The sequence below is a fragment of the Ailuropoda melanoleuca genome, chromosome 5 (assembly GCF_002007445.2).
Source record: "Ailuropoda melanoleuca isolate Jingjing chromosome 5, ASM200744v2, whole genome shotgun sequence".
In the NCBI taxonomy this organism is placed as follows: domain Eukaryota; kingdom Metazoa; phylum Chordata; class Mammalia; order Carnivora; family Ursidae; genus Ailuropoda; species Ailuropoda melanoleuca.
Window position 1 is genome coordinate 32176964 of NC_048222.1, and position 22874 is coordinate 32199837.

At 45.4% G+C, this 22874-nt stretch overlaps 1 protein-coding gene across 4 annotated transcripts in view; it reads left to right on the forward strand.

The window, feature by feature from the left end:
• CMTR1 (cap methyltransferase 1) overlaps positions 1 to 22874 on the forward strand; it is a 52455-nt gene that overhangs the window by 23431 nt on the left and 6150 nt on the right. For all 4 annotated transcript variants that reach the window (XR_002143865.2, XR_002143866.2, XR_859076.3 and 1 more), the window contains exons 10-23: positions 316 to 434; positions 2363 to 2459; positions 2776 to 2908; positions 3628 to 3807; positions 14316 to 14372; positions 15116 to 15173; positions 15673 to 15741; positions 16740 to 16871; positions 17946 to 18068; positions 18704 to 18795; positions 19607 to 19675; positions 20859 to 20906; positions 21755 to 21867; positions 22473 to 22581. Coding sequence is in view for 1 of the 4 variants with exons in the window: in XM_002925082.4 (XP_002925128.1) it covers positions 316 to 434; positions 2363 to 2459; positions 2776 to 2908; positions 3628 to 3807; positions 14316 to 14372; positions 15116 to 15173; positions 15673 to 15741; positions 16740 to 16871; positions 17946 to 18068; positions 18704 to 18795; positions 19607 to 19675; positions 20859 to 20906; positions 21755 to 21867; positions 22473 to 22581 (1399 nt within the window). In the remaining 3 variants the exon portion in view is untranslated. The remainder of the gene's footprint in view (positions 1 to 315; positions 435 to 2362; positions 2460 to 2775; positions 2909 to 3627; positions 3808 to 14315; positions 14373 to 15115; positions 15174 to 15672; positions 15742 to 16739; positions 16872 to 17945; positions 18069 to 18703; positions 18796 to 19606; positions 19676 to 20858; positions 20907 to 21754; positions 21868 to 22472; positions 22582 to 22874) is intronic.

Genomic DNA, 22874 nt, shown 5'->3' on the forward strand with positions numbered 1-22874 from the left:
ATATTGGTTTCTAAATGTAGGTGCTTTAAACTCAGCGCCAGCCTTGAAGAGGAAGGCCCTCTGTTTCAGTTGATGACTCTTAGCTGGACAACTCTTTTTGAATTCTGCTTTAGTACAGCAGGGCCCTGTTTTTGCCTCTTGGTCCATCACTGCAAGGCAGCTTTGCAGGGTAGATCTTGCATTGAGTTCCTCCTCACAGGGCCTTTCCTCCCGGTCCTCGAGGAGAACCTGTGTTCACAGCCCCCGAGAGCTAGTGTCCCAGCTCCTGGGATGCACGGGGTGGATAAGCTAAATGTGAATTTTGTGTCCTGCCAGGTGAGGGTGGGATCGATGGAGATGGAGATATTACCCGCCCGGAGAACATCACTGCTTTTCGGAATTTTGTCCTGGATAACACAGATCGCAAGGGTGTCCACTTTCTGATGGCCGATGGGGTAGGTGATCTTCTGTCCATAGGGTGATGCTTTAGGGATTTATCATGTTAGAGGCTTGTTTTGTTTTATTTGGTCCTTTGCTGCCCCAGACGGTGGTGGTTCACTATTCAGATAGTAGGGATGTATGATGTACGTTTTTATTCTTTTTTGCACATATTTTCAATGATTCCTTTGTCAGTGTTGTAATGTTGTGGACATCTTTGCTTGGAGCAAGTGGCTTCTTAGTTCAGTTCCTCAGAGGGGCTTGGTTGGCTGTGAGAGATGATAGGGGAAAATCCTGACCAAGATGGACGAGGCAAAACTGGGAAGAACATTTCCATCATTTGTCACCTGGGTGTGGCTCCTGGTAGAGGCTGTCCTTACACCCCTAAGCCTCTGGATGGCTGACAGATGACCATATAACCAAAGGGAGCAGCTCGGGGAACCCACAGGAGGCTCTGTCAGTGTTTGGGCTGAAGTGAACATTCAGGGAGTCTTGTTCTTTGGGCAGCCGCTTGAGGACCGAGGGGATCCCACTGTAGCTTTCTCACCTAGAAAGCTGATGCTGCAAGTAGGCTTTCCTGGAGGGAGCCACCACTTACTCTAAGAGGAAGGACAGAGAATGTGGCAACTGCTGCAGGGTCACATGTCTAGAGTTAAGAAGAGCCTCGGAGCGCCTTGGGTGGCCTCTCAAGCAGTAACCGCGTAGAAAGCTGAAGGAGTGCGCGGGGTGCAGCATGGGATCTGAGGATGCCCTGGCTTACCAAAGCACTGTGCACAGCAGGGAATGACAGACAGGCTTGGGAGATAAAGGGGGAAGGGTTGCTCCCGCTGGGCAGATGGCCTGATGGTGCTCGGGAGGCGGTTGGCACCATGTAGCAGCCAGAGTGCGAATGCAAAGGTTCTCTTTCTGCTTAGGCAACATAGACTGGTGACTTGGGCTTTTTTTTTTTTTTTTTTTTGATTGACCCTACAAATACACATGCATTTTGAGAAACATCTATAAAACCTGAGGACATTACTAAACAATTTTTGATTCTGAGTTGTTTAGAACTGAGTGAGGGAGACCTGGTTGGGCTGGAGCCAGCTGGACAGAAGTCAGCCTCCTTTACTTTTTAAAAAAATTATTGTGATAAAAAACACATACAGTGTGCCATCTCAGCCATGCTTTTTTCTTTTTGTGAAATTGAAATTCTATAGCCAGTAAACAACAACTCTCCTCTCCTCCCTCCTCCAGCTGCTGGCCCCCCTTTACTTCTGTGTGAGCTTGGCTCTCTGTTCCCTGCTGGTGTTTCACAGGGAGGGAGACCACTCCAGGAATGGCAAGGCACATGCTTTGAACAAACACCCTGGCCAGAGACCCTGCCAGCTGGAGGAAGAGACTCCATGGTCTTGAGACAGGAAGGGGGTTTTGGTCATCAGAGAAAGAGAGATTACTGTGAGTGTCAGAGTTGTGCTAACTTTTCCCCCATCACCATACTGGGGCCTGTTCAGTGATCAGCACAGTGGCTGAGTAAGCCCAAGCAGAGTAGTCACACTGCTCCCTGGCTCTTGGACTGACCAGGGCATTGTGTGTCCTATCTTGTAGGTGGCCTGTGACCAGCCAGTATTTTTGCCTTTGTCCTCCCTTACTCTTCCCCTGGATTCCCACACAGGTTTTACAGTTTTTTTGGACCATCTCCTTGGTAAAGTAGACTGGGTTCTATCCCCTGGGAGTGCTGGAGCAGAAGAGGGCCTGTTCTAGTAGCCAGGCCTGGCTCCTAGTGCTAGCCTCAGCCATGCAGTGCCATACGACCACACAGAAATAATTTAAATGCTGAGCTGTGTCTCTGTCAGTCAGACGTGGAAGTCAGTGAAAACAGTTGAAGATGTCTCAGTGACGATGGGGTGGGGATGAATGAAGTCCTCACCATGTCTCTTTCCTCTTCCGATTCTTACTCTCATTTCAGGGTTTCTCAGTGGAGGGGCAGGAGAACCTGCAAGAGATCCTCAGCAAGCAGCTGCTGCTCTGTCAGTTCCTCATGGCGCTGTCTGTTGTCCGAACAGGTGACGCTTCCTCAGCTGACTCCCCAGCCCGGGACCTGTTAGGGGCCCTGTTGGACGAGAGCGTGTCCAGGGCTTGGGAGTAACACAGACAAACTGCTTATACCAGGTGACAGGTGGCTAAATGAGGAATTTAGGGAAGTGAGTACTCTAGAATCCCCGAAGTCCCCTCTAAAGCTGAGTCTTCCCCTTAAATTGCCTCTTCTAATGGGCCCAAGTGGTGGGTCCCTGGCTTTGTCACGTTTACTCCCTGAGATTACCTTACCGCCCCCTGGGATAGAACCCACTGACTGGTGTTGGTGTTTCTGCTCTCATCTAGGAGGCCACTTCATCTGTAAAACCTTTGACCTGTTCACACCATTCAGTGCCGGGCTCATCTACCTGCTGTACTGCTGCTTCGAGCGAGTGTGTCTCTTTAAGCCGATCACCAGCCGTCCTGCCAACTCCGAGAGGTGAGGCCCCCCTGCATTGTGATCAGACTGGTTGACTGCATGGTAGAACAGCAAATCCTGATGCACCTCTCTGGCATAACTACTCGAGCTGCATTTAAACCCTGATCTTAAGGAGGTCATTAGAGCCAGTGGGAGTCAGGGTTTGGATCCTCATGGTTCTGTGGTGTGCCACTTCAGCCTCTCCCACCTTCTCCACAGGCCTTATTCCTCACACTTAGGTGGGGGATCCTTGGCTCGGTCCAGGAAGGAGAAGGTGACCAGAAGAAGGGGCACCTGGAGGGACATGGGCTGGACAAGGGCAAGGGGGCCACCAATCAGAGGCACTGTTGACATTCTAGTTGGGACACAGTACACAGTGCTCCTACATGATGTGAGAGAAGATGTGGCCAGTCTGAATTGCTAGGTGGCTTGTTAAAAACGCAAATTTCTGGGCCCCATTCCTGGAGAGTCTGATTAATTAAGTCTGTAATTAACAGACTCCCTAGTGATGGTGATGCAGCCAGCCTGGCACAGGGCAGTTGGGAACCACTGCTACAGAGGGTAGAAACACAGCCCAACAAAAAGGAAAGAATTGAATTGAACTTTCCCAGCAAAGTCTGTGCTGTTCTTTGTGCATGGACTTAAGACTGTTTAGCTTTATGACTCAGCAAGGAGTTTGGGGAGGAGGAATGTGGGGGAGAAGCCCTTGCTCAGTGGACTGACAGGGTGTTTTCTGCCAGGTATGTGGTGTGCAAGGGCCTGAAAGTGGGCATAGATGATGTGCGGGATTACCTCTTCGCAGTCAATATCAAACTCAACCAGCTGCACAACACCGATTCTGATGTCAGCCTTGTGGTCCCCTTGGAGGTGATCAAGGGAGACCATGAATTTACGGACTACATGATACGGTCCAACGAGAGGTAAGCAAACTGGGTGTTTTTTGCCGACGCCACTGGGATATCAAGGAAGACCAGAGAACAAAGGACTGAATGACTGGCTCTTAGTATCACTTGGTCAGTCCTAAAAAATTGGTAACTAGAATTGGTCTGCTTGTTCCAGGGCTCCTTAGACTTCAGGGACCCTTGTCCTACTCCCATGCCCTGTCCCAAGGGTGGCCAGTGGGAACCTGTTTGGTACAGCCCCTGCCCATGAGAGTCTGAAGATGATGGTAAAACCTGATAGAGAGCAGTCTTGTCCTGTGTCCCTGGAGGCAGGACTAACTGCTCTTTAATTGCTTCTGTTCGTGAAAGACTGTCATGGTTGTTGCCTTGTGAAGCTCCCTGTTTGAAGACCGGAGATGGCTAGGAAGCAAGTATGCAGCATGCTTTGGAAGTTTCTGGTATTAAAGCTTTTTTGCCAGTTGATGAATTCCCCAGATGGGTGATCTGAGTGATGGGTTTTGTTTTTTTTTTTAAACCTTTTTTTGATTCCCCACCCCCACTTCTTGTTACTGGTAATAATTTCAAGTAGTGAGAGTTGGCTTAGTTTTCTAAGTGGGCAAGCCTTAGAGAAAAGTTTTTTTTTTTTTTTTTAAGATTTTATTTATTTATTTGTCAGAGAAAGAAAGAGATTGAGGGCAGAAGGACAGGGAGCCGCAGGCAGAGAGAGAAGCAGACCTCGCTGAGCAGGGAGCCCGACGCAGGGCTCGATTCCAGGACCTGAGCCGAAGGCAGACACTTAACCAACTGAGCCACCCAGGTGCCCCTAGAGAAAAGTGTTTTGAGGTACGTTGCAGAGTTGTATAGTAGCAGTGAATCAGTAGAAGTGCTTTCTCACGAGGCAAAACAGGTGTTGGAAAGGTCATTTCTAAGGATACAGTCCTGGCTCCCAGAGAATTTTGAAGGTACAGGTGGCCGTGGAGAGTCACAGAAGAAGAGGAAGTCTACCCATTTATCCATCATCCTACAGTATTTTAACTTTCCACAGTACTGCCACATAAGCTTTCATCGTGATGGTAATGGAAGGTACCAAGGTAGAGCAGATACTGAACTTCAGTGTGTTACACGTGAGGAAGCAGGCCCGAACCAGTCTAGAGTCAACAAAACCAGGGCTTTGTAACATTTCTGGACTTCTTTTTGCTCAACTGTGGCAGAACTGGACTTCTCAGGGGCGCCTGGGTGGCTCAGTCAGTTATGTGTCTGCCTTTGGCTCAGGTCCTGGGATCAAGCCCCACATCGGGCTCCCTGCTCAGTGGGGAGTCTGCTTCTCTTTCTCCCTCTTCCCTTCCACCCTGCTCGTGTTCTCTCTCTGGCCCATTCTCTCTCAAATAAATAAATAAATAATCTTAAAAAAAAAAAAAAAAGGAAAAGATAAAGAACTGGACTTCTCAGTGCTCCCAAAAGTGCAGTGTTTTAGCAATCCTATATCAAATTTGTTTTCTCTCTTTTCTTAAACAGATTGATGTATAATTCCATAATTGAAATGGAAATCTTTGTGTACACTTCAGTCATTTTTGACAAATGCATATATCCATGTATCCTACATTTCTATTAAGATTAAAAAAAAACATTACTATAACCTCAGGAAATTTCTTTGTGTCCCTGTCCATCAATCCTGAAGTAACCAATCTTTATTTTTATTGTCTTAGATTAGTTTTGCCTGTTCTAGAACTTTGTATAAATGGAATCATACATAGACATTTGTGTGTGTCTGGTGTTTTTCTCCTTACCATAGTGTTTTTTGAGAATCTGTCATGTGGTGTTTGTTCCTTTTTATTGCTGAGTAATAGTCCATTGTATGGACACATCAAATTTCTTCTGTTGATGGACACTTAAAATATTTCTAGTTTGGGGCTGTTATGAATAAAGTTGCTAAAACATTCTCGTGCAGGGCTTTTGATGGACAAATGTTTTCATTTCTCTTAGATAAATATCCAAGAACAGAAATTCTAGGTCATAGGTTAGATGTGTATTTAACTTTTTAGTAATGCCATGCAGCTTTCTAAAGTGCTTGTACTAGTTTATACACACTGCAGCAGAGTGCGAGAATTCTGATTGTTGTATCTTTGCCAACATTTGGTATTATTAGTCTTTCTCATTTTAGCCATTCTGGTGGGGGTGTAGTGTTCCACCATTGTGGTTTTATTTTTTTATATATTTTTTAAATTGAATATTGTATTAGTTTCAGGTGTACAACTTAATGATTCAGTGTTTATATACATATATGAAATGGTCACTACAGTAAGTCTAGTTACCATATGTCACTATACAGAGTTGTTACAGTATTATTAACTATATTGCTTATGCTGTACATTATATTCCCGTGTCTTATTTATTTAACTGGAAGATTGTACCTCTTAATCCCCATCCCCTGTTTTGTCCATCCCCCCACTCCTTTCCCTCTGGCAGCCATCAGTTTGTTGTCTATGTCTGTTAAGTCTGTTTCTGTTTTGTTTTTATTTGTTCATTTGTTTTGTTTTTTCGATTCCACATATAAGTGAAGTCATATGGTTTTTGTCTTTCTGTGTCTGACCTATTTCACGTAGCATAAAAGCCTCTAGATCCATCCATATTACAGATGGTAAGATTTCATTCTTTTTTTCATGGTCAAGTAATATTCCATTGTATGTATTCATCTTCTTTATCCATTCATCTGTGGATGGACATTTAGCTTGCTTCCATATTTTGGCTATTGTAAATGACAGTGTGATGAACTAGGGACACATATGGCTTTTCAAATTAGTGTTTTTGTTTTCTTTGAATAAATGGCTAGATGTAGAATTGCTGGACTGTGGTAGTAATTCTATATTTTTAATTTTTTGAGAAAACTCTATCCTGTTTCCCATAGCGTGTGCACCAATTTACATTGCTACCAACACTGCACAAGGATTCCTTTTTCTCCACATCCTTACTAGCACATGTTATTTCTTTTCTTTGAGGTGGCATCTCTTGTGGTTTTGATTTGCATTTCTGTGATGACTAATGATGTTGAACCTCTTTTCATGTGGTTATTGGCTGTTTGTATATTTCTTTTATGATGTGTCTCTTCAAATCTTTAGACCATTTAAAAATTGATTTGTCTTTTTATTAAATTGTAGTAACTATTTATTTTGAATACAAGGCTGGTTTCAAATATATACGTTGTGAATATTTTGTCCTAATGCGTGACTTACCTATTCATTTTCTTAATGGTATCTTTTGATAAGCAGAAGTTTAAAATTTTGCAATCATTTTTTTATGGTGTTTAAATATACATAAAATAAAGTTTACCGTTTTGACCCTTTATAAAATGTATAATTCTGTGGCATTAAATATAGTCATTCACATTGTTCTGGAACCATTATCACTGTATATTTCCAGAATGTTTTAATCATCCAAAAGAGAAACTCTGTAGCCATTAAACAATAACTCCCCATTTCCCCCACCCCAAGCCCCTGGTAAACCCCTATTATACTTTCTAGCTCCATGAATATGCCTGTTCTAAGTACCTCGTATAATTGGAACCATACAATATTTGTTCTTCTGTGTCTGGCTTATTTCACTTAGCATGTTTTCACAATTCATCATGTTGTAGCATGTGTCAAAATTTCAGTCCTTTCAGGGCTAAATAATATATTCCATATGTATATGCCACAGTTTGTTTATTCATCTGTTCTTGGACATTTGGATTTTCCCCACATTGTAGCTATTGTGAATAATACTGCTCTGAATATTGATGTGCAAATAACTGAACCCCTGCTTTCAGTTCTTTTCTGTAAATACCAAAAAGTGAAATTGTTGGATCATGTAAGTAGTTCTGCTTAAGTGGTGCAGCTACTGAAGAACTGCCATACTATTTTTTATAGCACCTGCCCCATTTCACATTCCCACCAGTAATGCTCCAGGGTTCCAGTTTCTCCACATCCTCATCAGCACCTGTTATTGTCTCTCTCTCAGTCTCTTTTTTGTTTTTTTGTTTCTGTTTTTGTTTTTTGGATAATAGCCATCCCAGTGGGTATGAAATGATAACTCACTGTAGTTTTGACTTGTATCCCTAATGATTAATGATATTGTACATATTTTTATATTGGGCTATTTGTGTATCTTCGTTGGAGGAATGCCTATTCTAGTCCTTTGCCTATCTTTAAATTGGTTTGTTTTTCATTTTTGAATTGTAGGAGTTCTTTATGTATTCTGGATATTAATCCCTCATCAGATATATGATTTGAAATATTTTCTCTCATTCTTTGCTTTTTTCCCCCCTGTATTGATTATGTCCTTCAGTGTACAGTTTTTAATTTGATGGTAGTTCAATTTAGTTTTTCTTTTATTGCTTATGCTTTTGATGTAATATTTAGGAAGTCATTATTGAATCTAACATCATGAAGGTTTTTGCTCTGTTTTCTTATAAGAGTTCTATAGTTTTAGCTTTTATATATAGGTCTTTGATCCATTTTGAGTTAATTTTTGTAGATGTAAGATAAGGGTCCAACTTCATTCTTTTGCATGTAGATATTCAGTTTCCCCAGCTCACTTGTTGAAATGCGTTCTTTCCTCATGGAATGGTCTTGGTGCCCTTGTTGAAAATCATTTTATCATATATGCAGGGTTTGTTTCTGGGCTCTCTATTCTGTTCCATTGGTCTATATGCCTGTACCACAGTTTTGATTACTCTAGCTTTGTAGTAAGTTTTGAAATGAGAAAGTGTGAGTCCTTCAATTTGTTTTTCTTTTTTACAAGATTATTTTGGCTATGGGGGCCCTTGAAATTCCATATGAATTTTAGGATGGGTTTTTCTGTTTTTGCAAAAATTGCTTTTGGGATTTTGATAGGGATTGCATTGCATCTGTAGATTGCTTTGGATAGTAGTATTGTTATGTTAACAATATTGATCTTCCAATCCATGATGACAGGATGTCTTTCCATACATTTATGTCTTTTTCCATTTTTGTCAGCAGTGTTTTGTAGCTTTTAGTGTATAAGTCTTACAATTCTTTAATTTATTCCTAAGTGGGGCGCCTGGGTGGCTCAGTTGTTAAGTGTCTGCCTTCGGCTCAGGTCATGATCCCAGGGTCCTGGGATCGAGCCCCGCATTGGGCTCCCTGCTGAGTAGGAAGCCTGCTTCTCCCTCTCCCACTCCCCCGCTTGTGTTCCCTCTCTCGCTGTGTCTTTGTCAAATAAATAAAATCTTTAAAAAATAATAATAATTCATTCCTAAGTATTTTATTCTTTTTGACACTATTGTAAATGGAGTTGTTTTCTTAATCCTTTTCAGATTGTTCATTATTAGTGTATAGAAATGACTGGTTTTTGTGTGTTGATTTTTGTATCCTGCAAGTTGGCCAGATTTGCTTATTAGTTTTAATAGTTTTTGGTGGAATCCTTAGGGTTTTTTGCATAAAAGTTCATGTTATCTGTGAACTGAGGTAATTTTACTAATTTTTCTTTCAGTTTGGATGCCTAGAATTTTTAAATTTTGATGAGGAAATTAATTTATCAATTTTTTCTTTTTGTTACAGGTGATTTTTTTTTTCCCTAAATAGTCTTGGCCGACACTAAAGTCATGAAAATATTCTCCTGTTTTCATCTAGAAGTTTCATTCATTTAGGTCTATAGTCCACCTGAAATTAATTTTTGAATGTGGTGTGATGGTAGGGGTTGAAGTTCTTTTTTTTTCCTTATAGCTATCCCGTTCTAGCACCATTTGTTAAAAATACCTTCCTTTTTCCATTTAATTGCTTTGTCACTCTTGTTGAAAATTATTTGACTATATGTGTGTGTGATTGATTATATCTAGAACACTCTGTTCTATTCTATCAATCTGTTTGTCTGTCCTTTGCCATATTCTCTTGATGACTGTACCTTGAAACAAGTTACCTTGAGGTCGGTAGTGTATGTTCTCCAGCATTGATCTTCTCTTTCAAGACTGTTAGCTAGTCTAGTTTTTTTTTTTTTTTTTGCAGTTCTATGTAATTTCAGAATCAGTTTGTCAATCCCTACAAAAAGCCTGCTGGAGTTTTGATGGAGATTACATTGAATTTATGAATCAATTTGGCGAGAATTGACATCTTAACAAAATTGAATCTTCCCATCCATAAGTAAAAAAAAAAAAAAAAAGAAGGCCAATTTATTTAGTTTCTTTAATGTCTCTCAGCAGAGTTTTATAGTTTTCAGTATAGAGGTCCTACACATCTTTTGCTAAATTTATCCTTAAGAATTTTGTGCATTTGGATGTATTTTAAGTAGTATGTTTAAAATTTCATTTTCTAGTTCATTGCTAGTAAGTGGAAATACAATTGATTTTTGTATACTGACTGTGTGTCCTGTGAGAATGTTTACTTATTGGTTCTATGAATTTGACTATTTCAGATACCTTATATAATTGGAATCATGCAATATTTGTCTTTCTGTGACTAGTTTATTTCACTTAGCATGATGTCCCCAAGGTTCATTCATGTTGTCTCATGTTTCTTAATTTCTTTTTTTTTTAAAGCTGGGATAATACTCCATCGTATGTAAAGGAGTGCCTTGTTGGCTCAGTCAGTAGAGTATGTGACTCTTGATCTCGGAGTTTTGAGTTTGAGCCCTACATGTGGCGTGGAGTTTACTTAAGATAAAAAATTTTTAAAAATAATCCATCGTATATACATTACCACATTTTCTTTATCCATCTGTCAGTGGACATTTAGGTTGTTTCTACATCTTGGCTATTGTGCATAGTGCTGCAGTGAACATGGGGCTGCTGATATCTTTTCAAGATCCTGATTTCAGTTCTTTTGGATAAATGCCCACAAGTGGAATTGTTGGATCGTATGGTAGCTCTGTTTTTTTTTTTTTTTTAACTTGTCTTATTGCACAGACTAATTCCTCCAGTTTGATGTTGAATTGAAGTGATAAAAGCAGGCAGCCTTGCCTTATTCTTTCTTTCTTTTTTTTTTTTTTTTAAGATTTTTTATTTATTTATTTGACAGAGAGAGACAGCCAGTGAGAGAGGGAACACAAGCAGGGGGAGTGGGAGAGGAAGAAGCAGGCTCCTAGCGGAGCAGGGAGCCCGATGTTGGGCTCGATCCCAGAACCCTGGGATCACGCCCTGAGCCAAAGGCAGACGCTTAACGACTGTGCTACCCAGGCGCCCCGCCTTATTCTTGATTTTAAGTGTAAAGTGTTTAATCATTAAGTATGGTGTTGGTAGGTTTTTTAAGAGTCCTTTATCAGGTTGACAGAGTTTTATTCTATTTTGAGTTTGTTTAGAGTTTTTATCATGAATGGATATTTGATTCTGTCAAAAATTTTTTTGTATCTATAGAATTTATTATGTTATTTTCTTTATTCCATTAATACAGTGAGTTACATTGAGGGGTTTTCAAATGGTAAACAAATCTTGCATTTTTGGATATGGTTTGATTATGAGTATCACTCTTACATATTACTATATTTGATTTACTAATATTGAGTCTGTGTTCATGAGGTATATTAGTCTCTAAATCTGTGTTCTCTGTTATTCTTAATGAATTGGCCTTTTGTCATTATGAAATATCCTCCTTTACCTCTAGTAATACTCTTCGTCTTGAATTCTGCCTTGTCTGGTATTAATATAGCTACATCAGCTTTCTTTTGCTTAGTATTTGTTTGGTTTGTCTTTTTATGTCCTTTTATTTTCAACCTGTCTTTGTCTTTGTAAATAACATATGCTTGGGTCTTACCTTCTTGTCCAGTGTGACAGTCTCTGCCTTTTAATTAGAGTGTTTACATGGAATGTAATTATTGATATATTTGGGTTTAAATCTTCTGTCGTGGTGGTTTGATTTCTGTTTATCCTGTCTTCTTTTTGTTTCTCTGTTCCTTCCTTTTTGGGGAGGAAAGTTTGGTATTTTTTAATAGTCCTTTATATCTCTTGGTTTTTTCTTTTTTATACTTTTTGTGTTCTGTTTTAGCTGTTTCAGAGATTACAGTATGCATCTTTATCATGCTTTACCTTCAAAAAGTATTCTACTTCATGAACAGTGTAAGAACCTTACCATAGTAAATATGCATTTACTTGCATATGCGTGTTCTTGTTTCATATAAACCCTACTTGACCTTGCTGTTATTTTAATTTTAAACTATAAAGTCCATGTCGTCTTTTAAAGAGATTTAAAGGTACACATGCCCATATAGGCATATCTCGGAGATGTTGTGGCTTTGGTTCTAGACTGCCGCAATAAGATGAATATTGCAATACAGCAGGACAAATTAATTTTTTTGTTTCTCAGTGCATATAAAGTTATGTTTACACTATACTGTAGTCTGTTAAGTGTGTAATAGCATTATGTACAAAAAACAATGTACAAATCTTAAAAATACTTTATTGCTAAAAAATGCTGATCGTTGTCTGCGCTTTCAGCAAGTTTTAATCTTTTTGCTAGTGCAGAGTCCTGCCTCGGTGCTGATAGCTGCTGACTGATCAGGGTGGTGGTTACTAAAGGTGGGGTGGCTGGGGCAATTTCTTAAAATAAGACAACAATCTCTAAAAATAAGACATTTGCCACACTGGATGACTCTTGCTTTCATGAACAGTTTCTCTGTGGTATGCAGTGTTGTTTGATAACGTTTTACCAACAGAGCTTCTTTCAGAATTGGAGTCGGTCCTCTCACACCCTGCCGCTGCTTTATGAACTGCGTTCATGAAATATCCTAAACCCCTTGTTGTCGGCTCAGCAGTCTTCACAGCATCGTCACCGGGGCTAGATTCCCTCTCAAGAAACTGTCTTTGCTCATCCATAAGGAGCAGCGCCTCATCTGTTAAAGTTTTATAGCAATTCAGTTCCATCTTCAGGCTCCAGAGTTCACTGATCACAGATCCCATAACAAACATAATAATAATGATGATAATAATAATAAAGTTTGAGATATTGTGAGAATTACCAAAATGTGACACAGAGACATGAATTGAGCAAATGCTGTTGGGAAAATGGCACCAGTAGATCTCGACACAGGGTTGCCACAAACCTGCAGTTTGTAAAAAATGCATTATCTGTGAAGTGCAGTCGTGTGAAGTGCAATAAACGAGGTGGGCCTGTATTTGTAAATTTAATCTTTTTTTAAAGGTCCTTGATATTGACTGACCTATTTACCCGTTCTGGTGTTCTTCATTCCTTCCTACAGACCCAGGTTTCTATTTGGAATCATTTCCCTCTGGCCCAAAGAATTTCTTTTAGCCTATTTTTGTTGGGCAAGTGTGCTGGAGTAATTCCTTCAGCTTTTGTCTTTTGAAAGTGTATTTATTTCCCTTTCATCTTTGAAGAATATTCACTGGATATAGAATTCGAGGTTGGCTATGTTTCTATTTCAGCACTTGAAAAATAATGTTCCATTGTTCTCTGCCTTCCTTGTTTCTGATGAGAAGTCAGCCATTTTTCTTACTGTTTTTATGCATGTTGTGTGTCCTTTTTCCTCACTGCTTTCGAGATTTTCCCTTTATCTTTGTTTTCAGCATGTTGACTATGATGTGTTTATATCTGGTTTTCTTTGTATTGATTCTGCTTGGGGTTGTCTGACATTGGATCTGTGGATTGATTTCATTTATCAGTTTGGGAAAATTCTTGACCATTATCTTGTCAGTATTTTTGTCCTGTTCTTTTCTCTGCTTCTGAGACTACTTATTTATGTTAAACTGTTTGCTTTTGTCCTATAGAGCTTCAATGCTTGTGTGTTTTTTTCATTTTTCTCTCTCTTTATGTTTCAGTCCCCATGTTCACTGATTCTTTTCTCTACTGTTTTCAGTCTGCTGATAAGCCCCTCAAAATCATTCTTCATCTCTAATATTATATTTTTAGAATCATTAGATTCTAATTCTAAATTTTAAATATTTACAATATTTATTTTGTTTCTAGAATCTTTGTTTTTTAGAAGTGTGGATTTTACATCTCTGCTGAAATCCTCTATTTTGCATGCACATTGTACATCTTTTCTGCGAGATCCTTTAACATGTTTTTCAGTTATTTTAGGGGCCCTGTCTGATAATTCTAGCATTCGGATCTTGTGCTGCTGGATTGTTTTCCCTCTTGCTAGTTGGTCACATTTTCTTGCTTTATCTCATGTCACGTACTTTTTTATTTAATGCCAGACATTGTGTGTAAAAGAACATTGGGGATTAAAGTAGAAAGGGCAGCTGTTAGTATAGGGTTTAGTCTGCAGTTGAACTGGGTCTGGATTTTGTTGTTGCTTTATTTAGACTTAGTTCACTACTGCTTTCACATTTTTAAGGATGGGATCAGAACCCTCCTTTTTAGCAGGACTTGGGAGCTGAGTGTCTGAAGGGTTTAACTCAGTTCTGCTTTATTGTAAGCAGGCCCCATGTAACTGTGCCTTGGGGTGTGGTCAAGGGAGTTCTCTTTCAGGTCCTCCACCCCTCTTCCCCAAATGTAGATAGCACTGCTCTGGCTGAACTTCTCTTTTTTGATGTCTTTTGGCTGTCTTTTTTGGTAATCCTTCTGAAATTAAATTTTTTTTTCCTCTCTCCCTCTCTCTAGCCACTGTAGTCTGCAGATCAAAGCTCTGGCCAAAATCCATGCCTTTGTTCAAGACACGTAAGTGTTGCCCACTCCCCAGAATTCACCTATTTCAAGGAAAGATTTAAGCTCTTTGTTTATTTCATTTCAACAAACGTTTTAAAACATCTACTCTTTTATCTTACACTCTGCTGTGGTCTGTGAAGAATGCCGGAGGAGTATATGACATGAACCTTGCCCTCCCAGACTTTGTGGTTGTGTTTGGGCAGAGAAGAGTAACCCAGCAGAAGGATACAGGAAGAGTCAGTAACTGCGTCAGGGGGCGTAGAGTGGCGTAGTGTGAATAGAACACATAACGTTGAGGGGACACGGAGTGAAGAGTGATCCAGAGAGGGGAGATAGGATTGGTCAAGGAGAGCCAGCCCTCTGGTAGGGGGTGAGCATAAGCTGAGTCAGCTTTCTGGGACAGAGTGACATCCACTGGGATGGATTTAACGTGGCCTCTCTCAGCAGAGGAGGAGCCAGAATGTGCTGACGGGTAATTGAGAGAAGGCTGTGTGGGGAATTCTGGCATCCAGGGTGGTCAGGAAGGCAGTCCCCCTTCCCTTTGTGGTGGGAATGGGAGGTCATCCCATTCTGTGTACATCTGAGCACCCATGCTTCAGGGGCAGAGCCGTGTGAGTGTTGTCAGCATCCTGAGCTGATGGCCGTGTGGCCTCGGCATGTGTGTGCACGTTTATTCTTGTGGGCTTCCTCTCTCTGGGGTTCTGAGGGGTACGCCTTTTGGAGCTTTTCATCACTTGTTGGCTTCATTTTCTCAGGACCCTGAGTGAGCCTCGGCAGGCAGAGATCCGGAAAGAGTGCCTTCGACTTTGGGGGGTGAGCATCTCCCCAGCCCATTGTTGCTGCAGGGCAGGGAAGCTGTAGAGAAGAATGGATTGACCAACCCTGTCACCTTAGGGTCTCCCCTTGTTTGAAAATGCCTGCCTCCCCTCCCGACGTTCCAGAACCGGATGTTTCAACATTTTTAGGAGTTACCTTCGTGGCCCTTCCACTGTCAGTGTGGTCCTGCAGTTGGGTCAGAAAGGGCAAGGGTGGTGGGTGACCAGGCCTCCTTTTGCTGCTGGGGCCCGGTACTGCAACACTGCCCACAGAGAGCCCCAGAGAGAGGGAAGTGGCCTTTGTGGTGTGCAACCACAGGGCCTGAAGTGGGGCAGTGGCTGGATTACCCACCTCCATCTCCTGCTTCCTAGCCCCCTTTGTTAGGTGCCATTGCCTCTTCCCCCGTCTGGACCTATCCCCTCGCCTGCATATGCTCACACACAGCCTTTGTGGAAAGTGCAGTTGAAAGTCAAAGCTCGTTGCTGTCTCCTTTCAGATCCCAGACCAGGCTCGAGTTGCTCCTTCTTCCTCAGACCCCAAATCTAAGTTCTTTGAGCTAATCCAGGTAAGTTTGTATCTGGTGAAAATAAAAAGTTGAGAGGCCTAACTTTGGATGTGGAAAGTATCGCTGAGATCCCCCAGATGTCTGGCCTCCAGAGGGTTTGTGCAGGCACCTCCTGGGCTCTGACGGGCTAGGCTGAGGCCACCACAGGTGGGAACCTTTGGTATAGGGTGTTGAATTCCCCAAGAGCCCATCGGGTTGCCTGAAGCCTCTTGTCCTGAGATGTGATGTGCTCAGCATTCCCACTCGCCCAAAGGGTGGGGTTGGCTGTCACTCCCTGGCGAGTTCAGAGTCGCATGAGATTTGCCTGCAGGGAAGACAATGAAGTGTGGGATGATCTCAGGCAGGGGAGCTGGGCAGAGGCCAAGAGGGGCCGTCAGGGGAGCTCCACAGTGGGGCTGGCCTAACCCTAGACTCCCTGTTCTGTTTCTGGGGAGCTGGTCCTTGGACTTCTTCTGCCCGGTTTTTCTTCCTAGCACCTGATTTCCAGCTTTTCTCTGGGCTTCATTTAAATCTGGCCTAGATAGTGGGCCATTGTGCTGGTTTTGTGGGGTCAAGGACTGGAGAATGTGGTTAAGATGACCTCGAAAGAGTAGCATGTGTACATTTTTTCTAAGTGGGGTGGAGAGGCCACTTAACTGCTCTCAAACCAACTACTGATGAGTCCTCGCCTTCAGTTTTATTGAAGGGGTGGGGTGGCTTTTATATTCTGGTGACATTTCCTTATGGCTCTGGTAAATTGATCTGTACTCAGGGACTCGGTGTTCTTTCCCTTCCCAGCCTGTCCTAATAGGTCCTAAAGGAACACTCCAAGCAGATGGAATTAGATCCCAGTTAATGTGTGGTTAGGTAGAGCCGGGGTGCAGGGGGGCATGTTTCAGAGAGCCAGTTCTTCCTGTCCCTCGCCTCTCCCAGCCTGCCCCCACCCCCATATAGGCACCCTTACTGAGCGCTGTCCATTCCCCCAACCCAGCCGTGTTTTCTCTGACCCGGGGCTGCAGGGCACTGAGATTGACATCTTCAGCTATAAGCCCACACTGCTCACCTCCAAAACTCTGGAGAAGATCCGCCCAGTGCTTGACTACCGCTGCATGGTGTCTGGCAGCGAGCAGAAGTTCCTCATTGGCCTGGGGGTAAGTCTGCTGCTGGCTTCCCATCTAGCCTTTGGGGTGGTGGAACCTTGGTCTCAGTCTGTGGGAGTCTGGACAGCTGCCTGCCACACTTGGTGCGTGTTCTCTTAGCACCAAGGAGCTGGGGCTTTGACCCCAGGGAGGGTATTTCTTAAAGCTTCACTTCCTTTCTTCCTCTGAGTTAGCCAAGTGCCATTCATTCATTCATTCCGTTTTTCATTCATTCACACATTTGTTGACTCATCTCTGTGCATTGCTAAAGGGAACGCTGCTTCTTTTCTTGTGACGGTAAGCTTCCTAGGCTAGCAGGATGGTCAACAGGCTAATGTGGCTTGAATCCACACAGCCGTTTCTTTGCAACACCATCCATCCTCATCCTGTCTTGCTCTGGAGCCCTTAGAGTCTAAGATAAGGGAAAGCCTTGACAATTTTTTCTTTCTTTTTTTTTTTGTGAGAAAGCGGGCGTGTGTGTGAGCGAAAGGGGGAGTGGGAGAGGGGGAGAGAGAATCTTAAGCAGGCTTCACGGCCAGGACTGAGCCCAGTGATCTCTCAGCCCTGAGATCATGACCTGAGCCGAAACTGAGAGTCAGATGCTTAACTGCCTGAGCCACCCAGGCGCCCCAAGCCTTGGCAATTCTGTATCTTAATTGGGTAAAGTCATCATTGCTCTTTCTTTCTACTCTGCCTTGTATGTCTGTGTAACTTTATCTCTCTCCCTCACTTACTTGTGTTCTCTCACACTTGATCTTTTTCTTTTTACTTGCGGTTCCCCCCCTCCGCCCCGGCTCCTTCTACAACCTCACCTCAGAGAAATAGACAGCAAGCTTGATCTTTCCTGATGGCTACTCATCGTGGCCTTAGGCCTTTTGAATGGTGCCCTGGGCCTGTTCCCTCTCACTGGGACCACCAGATCCCTATTGCTGAAGTATAACTGGCTAATCTCTCCTAGACATTTTCTTCTGACATTTCCCAGCCCCATCAGCTTATAGCTGCCGACAAAAAGCCCATTTGAGAACTGAGCCTCTCACCCCTCGATCTCCATGCCTGCCTGATGGGGCCCTTTCTCTCTGCCCATAGAAGTCCCAGATTTACACATGGGATGGCCGCCAGTCAGACCGCTGGGTCAAGCTGGACCTGAAGACAGAGCTACCCCGGGATACTCTGCTGTCTGTGGAGATCGTCCATGAGCTGAAAGGGGAGGTCAGAGGTGGTTCTGCTCACGTGTTCTGGCCCTGCCAGCTAAGCTGTATAGCTAAGCTCCCCCTGAGTTAACTGGGTTACATTGTATGGTGCTTGACAGGGCCCAGGGCTGGGGGAAGGCTTTGTGATGATTCCTCCTCCTTGAGTAGTTGCTCTAAACCATGATATGTTGAGGTAGGAAGGACCACAGTCCCCATGTGTGGAAGAGGGGATCTCGGTCATCTCTGGGCAGTGAGGGCCCTAGTGGGCCTGTTGGGTATTTTTTAGCTGCTGATTTTGCTTTTACCAGGGATCCCTTGAGCTTCGGCCATTACAACCATACAGATGACTTTCAGAACGGTCAGTGGGAACAGTTGACAGGATTGGGATGCTAGGCCCTGGCTGGAGCATCATGGCGGCCGCCTCTCCCTGGGTTCCGGGGGGCTCATCACCCAAAGCCTCAGATCTCTGCCCGTTTAGAAGTCTGGGCCAGTGTGGTGCTGAGAATGAGCTGGGAAGGGGGGCAAGAGAAATATCCTGTGTCTGGAGTCCTTCTCTTGTCTGGCTACAGGTAGAATGGAGGCCAGCATGCCATGGTGGGCAGAATGGGCCCCGGCCAGTGCCTGGCAGGGTGGGCAGTGTACTTATCCTTCTAGGGGAAGGCCCAGCGGAAAATCAGTGCCATCCACATCCTCGATGTCCTCGTGCTGAATGGCAGCGACGTGCGAGAGCAGCACTTTAACCAGCGGTTTGAGCTGGGCCCTGGGGAGGGAGGGAGGGCGGGGTAGGCCAGGGCAGCTCTGGCAGCAGCCTCCGGGGCTTGGCCCCTCACCGAGGTCTTCCTTGCCTGAGGATAGCCTTAGTTTCCCTTTCCCATCCATTGGCTGGTTCCAGGGGCAAGGAGAGGAATTAATATCGGCACCACAGAGTTTGCTAGGGCATGGCCTTGATGGCCGTAGATTCCAGCACACTTGATTTTGCCACAGCTGTTCAGAAGTGATGTTTGTGTTAAGGTTGAGCAAGACGATAACCTTATGGAGAGAGGAAGGGTCTCTAAAGAACATGTCTTAAGCATGGGTGGTCCCATTTCAGTCTGTTCATCTGGATCCCTTTTGTTTGTGGACGGATGCCTGATCCGTCGTGGGGAAGGGGACAAAAAGGGACATCTGACACCACCGTGTTGTGACATCACTGCTAAGGCGATTCTTCTGTGTGGTGTGCTGTGGTATCAGTAGTTAGGGGGGAGTGGACACAGGTGGTAAAGACCGCAAAGCCCATACTTGAGGTTGCCTGGAGGGGACTGAGCACACCTCCAGGCACACTTCAGGACTGCCTCCCGGGACAGAGCCGAAGGGGGAATCCAGAGAGCACAGGCCTGCATAACGAAGGCAGTGGAGGAGGGCGGGGTGGGCTTCCTGGGGGCGGGAGTGCTGCTTCTCGGAGCAGTGGTGCTGCACACTTGACGTGTTCCCTCACGGCTGGCGTGGAAATGCCCTGGGGGCAGGGGTGCTAGTGGAGGCGCCTTTGCTTGCCTCTGAGAGTCTCTGTTTGAACTGTAGAATTCAGCTTGCTGAGAAATTTGTGAAAGCTGTTTCCAAGCCCAGTCGGCCTGACATGAATCCCATCAGGTGAGCATATGTTCTCTCTCTTCCAAACCCCCGGTCCCCCATTGCTGCTTTGTGGCCAGTTCCGGCTTCCCCATCCTGTGGGGGATGGGAGAACTCAGTAGGGGGGACCAGGCAAGGTTGGCTTTAGAGAGAAGACTACCCTTGGTGAGTGAATTGTTTGGGTTGCCAGGACAGATCCTTCGCCCCAGAGTCTCTCCCCAACCTGCCTGTCCCAGTGGGCCAACCTGCAGAGGAGAGATTCGTTCCTAGGGGTTAAGGTGTCCCCATTTAAGATGCACGTGCTCACACACCTTGTGAATCGCATGTGCACGCTTGAATATCATTAGCATATCACCTGGCCTTTTCATTTTTTTCAGGTAAGAGAAGGGTGCTAAGGGAATGGGAGTTTTTGAACATGAAAAAGAGAAAGTTTGTTGTCATGTTAGATAGTGTGAAAGTTCCAGGCCCCCGAGGGAGGAGAGGAGGATGAGGACAGTCAGGGAGCCAACAGATGGAGAACAGTCTTTCCAGGCTGCTCCCAGGTCAGAGGTTATTACCTTTGGGGCTTCATGTGACTAGAGAGTGAGGTATCTGTTTACCCTTTATGCAAAATCTGTCTGCCCGGTCCTTAGGGCCACCTTCCAGGGACCCTCCCTGTGTTGCTGGTGGTCTGGTTGCTGGGGCCCTGGGGACATTACCCGGTAGCAGTTCCAAAGATGTATTCAAGGGCCCCCAGAGGTGGAGGAGTCCTGCCTCCTGTGGTAAAAGGCTTGTTAGAACCGTTTGGAAGTAACTCTGCTACAGGAAGCCCTAAAATCCACGGCAACAGACCTGGGCATGAGTGTTGACCTCGGTGCTTCTCGTGGTGACAGGGAAAATCACTTAGGGTGGGAATGCTGGCGGAGACGGCTTTGTCTGCCCGACCTTGCCCTCTCATCCTTCTTCCATAACCATGTTGTGCTCCCCAGTTGCCCTGGGGCAGGCCCAGAGTGGTGTTTGGTAGTTCTGAGCTAGGGGCATGTCTGTGGGGAACAGCGGTGAGCCAGCCTGGGGGTCCTCATTCTGGTGGGGTGGGGGTACAGGGACCCAAAGCAGGGGACAAGGACAGGCACCGCCTCCTACCTCCTAGCTGCTGCCAGACAAGAATGTCTGCCCCCTCAGTCCCCAGGAAGCCTTTGTCCCCTCTCTGTCCCTCTACACACAGGGTGAAGGAGGTGTACAGGCTGGAGGAGATGGAGAAGATCTTTGTCAGGTGAGTGACTCTGTCTTAGCTCAGGATTTGAGAGGAGCTGGGGTTGGGGGTGCAGCAGTGTTTTTTGCAGAGCTGGGTTGCGGGGGAGGCAGTGAGTTGGCCCCGTGGGCTGCCTCTGACCCCCCTGCTGCAGCCACGAGCCCCCCGGCTGCGCGCTGATGCAGCACCCTTTCGGGGGGAGCAGGGCGGGTGTGTGTCAGGCAGAAATACGGGCTCACTGACGCCGTAATAGTTACGGTCGTCCCTGTGAGGGGCAGAGCAGCCAGCTGCTTGAAATGCTGTAAATCCCAGCTCCTGGTGCTGACAGAGATTGAGCCTGGAGGGTAGAGGGGGGCAGAGCTGCTTCCTCGTATTCTTGGTGGTGTGCGGGGTGCTCCGGTCTGTGAGTCTTATCCTGGGCTTGTGCCCACCACGGCCAGCCACAGGAGCTGGGCCAGGACTCCATGGTCTCGGGTTAACTCTTTAGTGGCTACTGAGATGCCTTTGGTGGTGGACTGAAGGCCCAGTGGCACCTCTGGTCTCGGATCTTACCCTTACTGGTGTCATCCTGAACCCCGACCGCAACAGCAGCGACAGAGCAGGGCCATCTGTCATGCTTCTGCCTCCACTGTGTAGTTGAGAGTTTAGAGCCCGAGTCCTACGTCCAGCTCTGCACAGACTCCCTTGCTGTGTGGCCTGGAGCAGCTCCTGTCTCTGCCTCAGTTTCTTATGTTGAGCTGAGATAAATCCTGTGGGTGGTGAGGTTTTGATATCAGCCAGAGACTAATGTGAGGGCGCGTTCGTGCTCGCTCGCTCGCTTGCTCATGTACGCACTCACACTTCCTGTTGACTCATCTCGGGGAGATCAGGTTAGAAATGAAGATCATCAAGGGCTCCAGCGGCACTCCGAAGCTCAGCTACACAGGGCGGGATGACCGGCACTTTGTGCCCACTGGCCTCTACATCGTCAGGACGGTGAACGGTAGGTGATGGGGGATTGTTCCCTGTCCTCTTTCCCACGGCCGGGATGATGGCCCAGACCCTGACTGAGCCAGAGCCAAAAGCTGCCTGCTAAGGTGCACAGCGGCCAGGCTGGCATTTCTTGGAGGTGTAGTTTGGAGGGGTGGGGACTGCATTCCCCCCCGCGCCCCTCCCCCCACCCGGGGACTGGTTTGGGGCTGGCGAGAGAGGAGCGTAGTTGGTCTGTGCACAGATCATGTCCTCATGGCAGGAAAAGGGCCTTCTCAAGGGGGCAGCAGCAGATCCAGAAAGTCAAGCTTGGCCATTTGCATCCTCAGTACCATCCCTTTCTCTTCAATGCCCTCTAGCTAACAGAGCCCTTTCTTTGCCACGGTCCCAGAGTTGTCGCCCTGGTGGCAGGTTGAGAAGTAATTATCTTAGGTGTCCTCCTTGAGCCTCTTCAGGCTGGTGATCAAGGCTGTATCCTCAAGGCTGTTCTCTGCCTGCTTTTTGGAAGACGGGACTGGAAGAACAGGAGTGTAGGAAGACACACCCGTATGTTGGTCTGGCCCTGTCCCCTGTGAATAACGTGTGTCCTTTACGACCTTTCCCTCTTCCTTCTGTCAGAGCCGTGGACTATGGGATTCAGCAAAAGCTTCAAGAGGAAGTTCTTCTACAACAAGAAGACCAAGATCTCTACCTTCGATCTCCCTGCAGACTCCATTGCCCCATTTCAGTAAGCGGCCCTCCTCCGTGCCTTCCCCCTCCATAGCTTCAGGTGCTCCTGCCAGGATGCCAGCCCCCTTGGGGCACACCCCAAGTCCTAAGAAAGATGGTGCCCAAGCAGGGGCCCTCCTGAGCGCGGGCCGGGCTCCTCCCAAGGGTGGGGATGTGGCCCTCTTCTGGGTAGAGGCTCAGTGAGAGGCGAATGATGCCAGTATCTGCTGTGATTGTTGAGGGTCCTCAGTGGGCAGGGCCTCACCCAGGCAGGGCATCTGCCCCCTTGGAGTGGCCACTGCTTGCGTGACT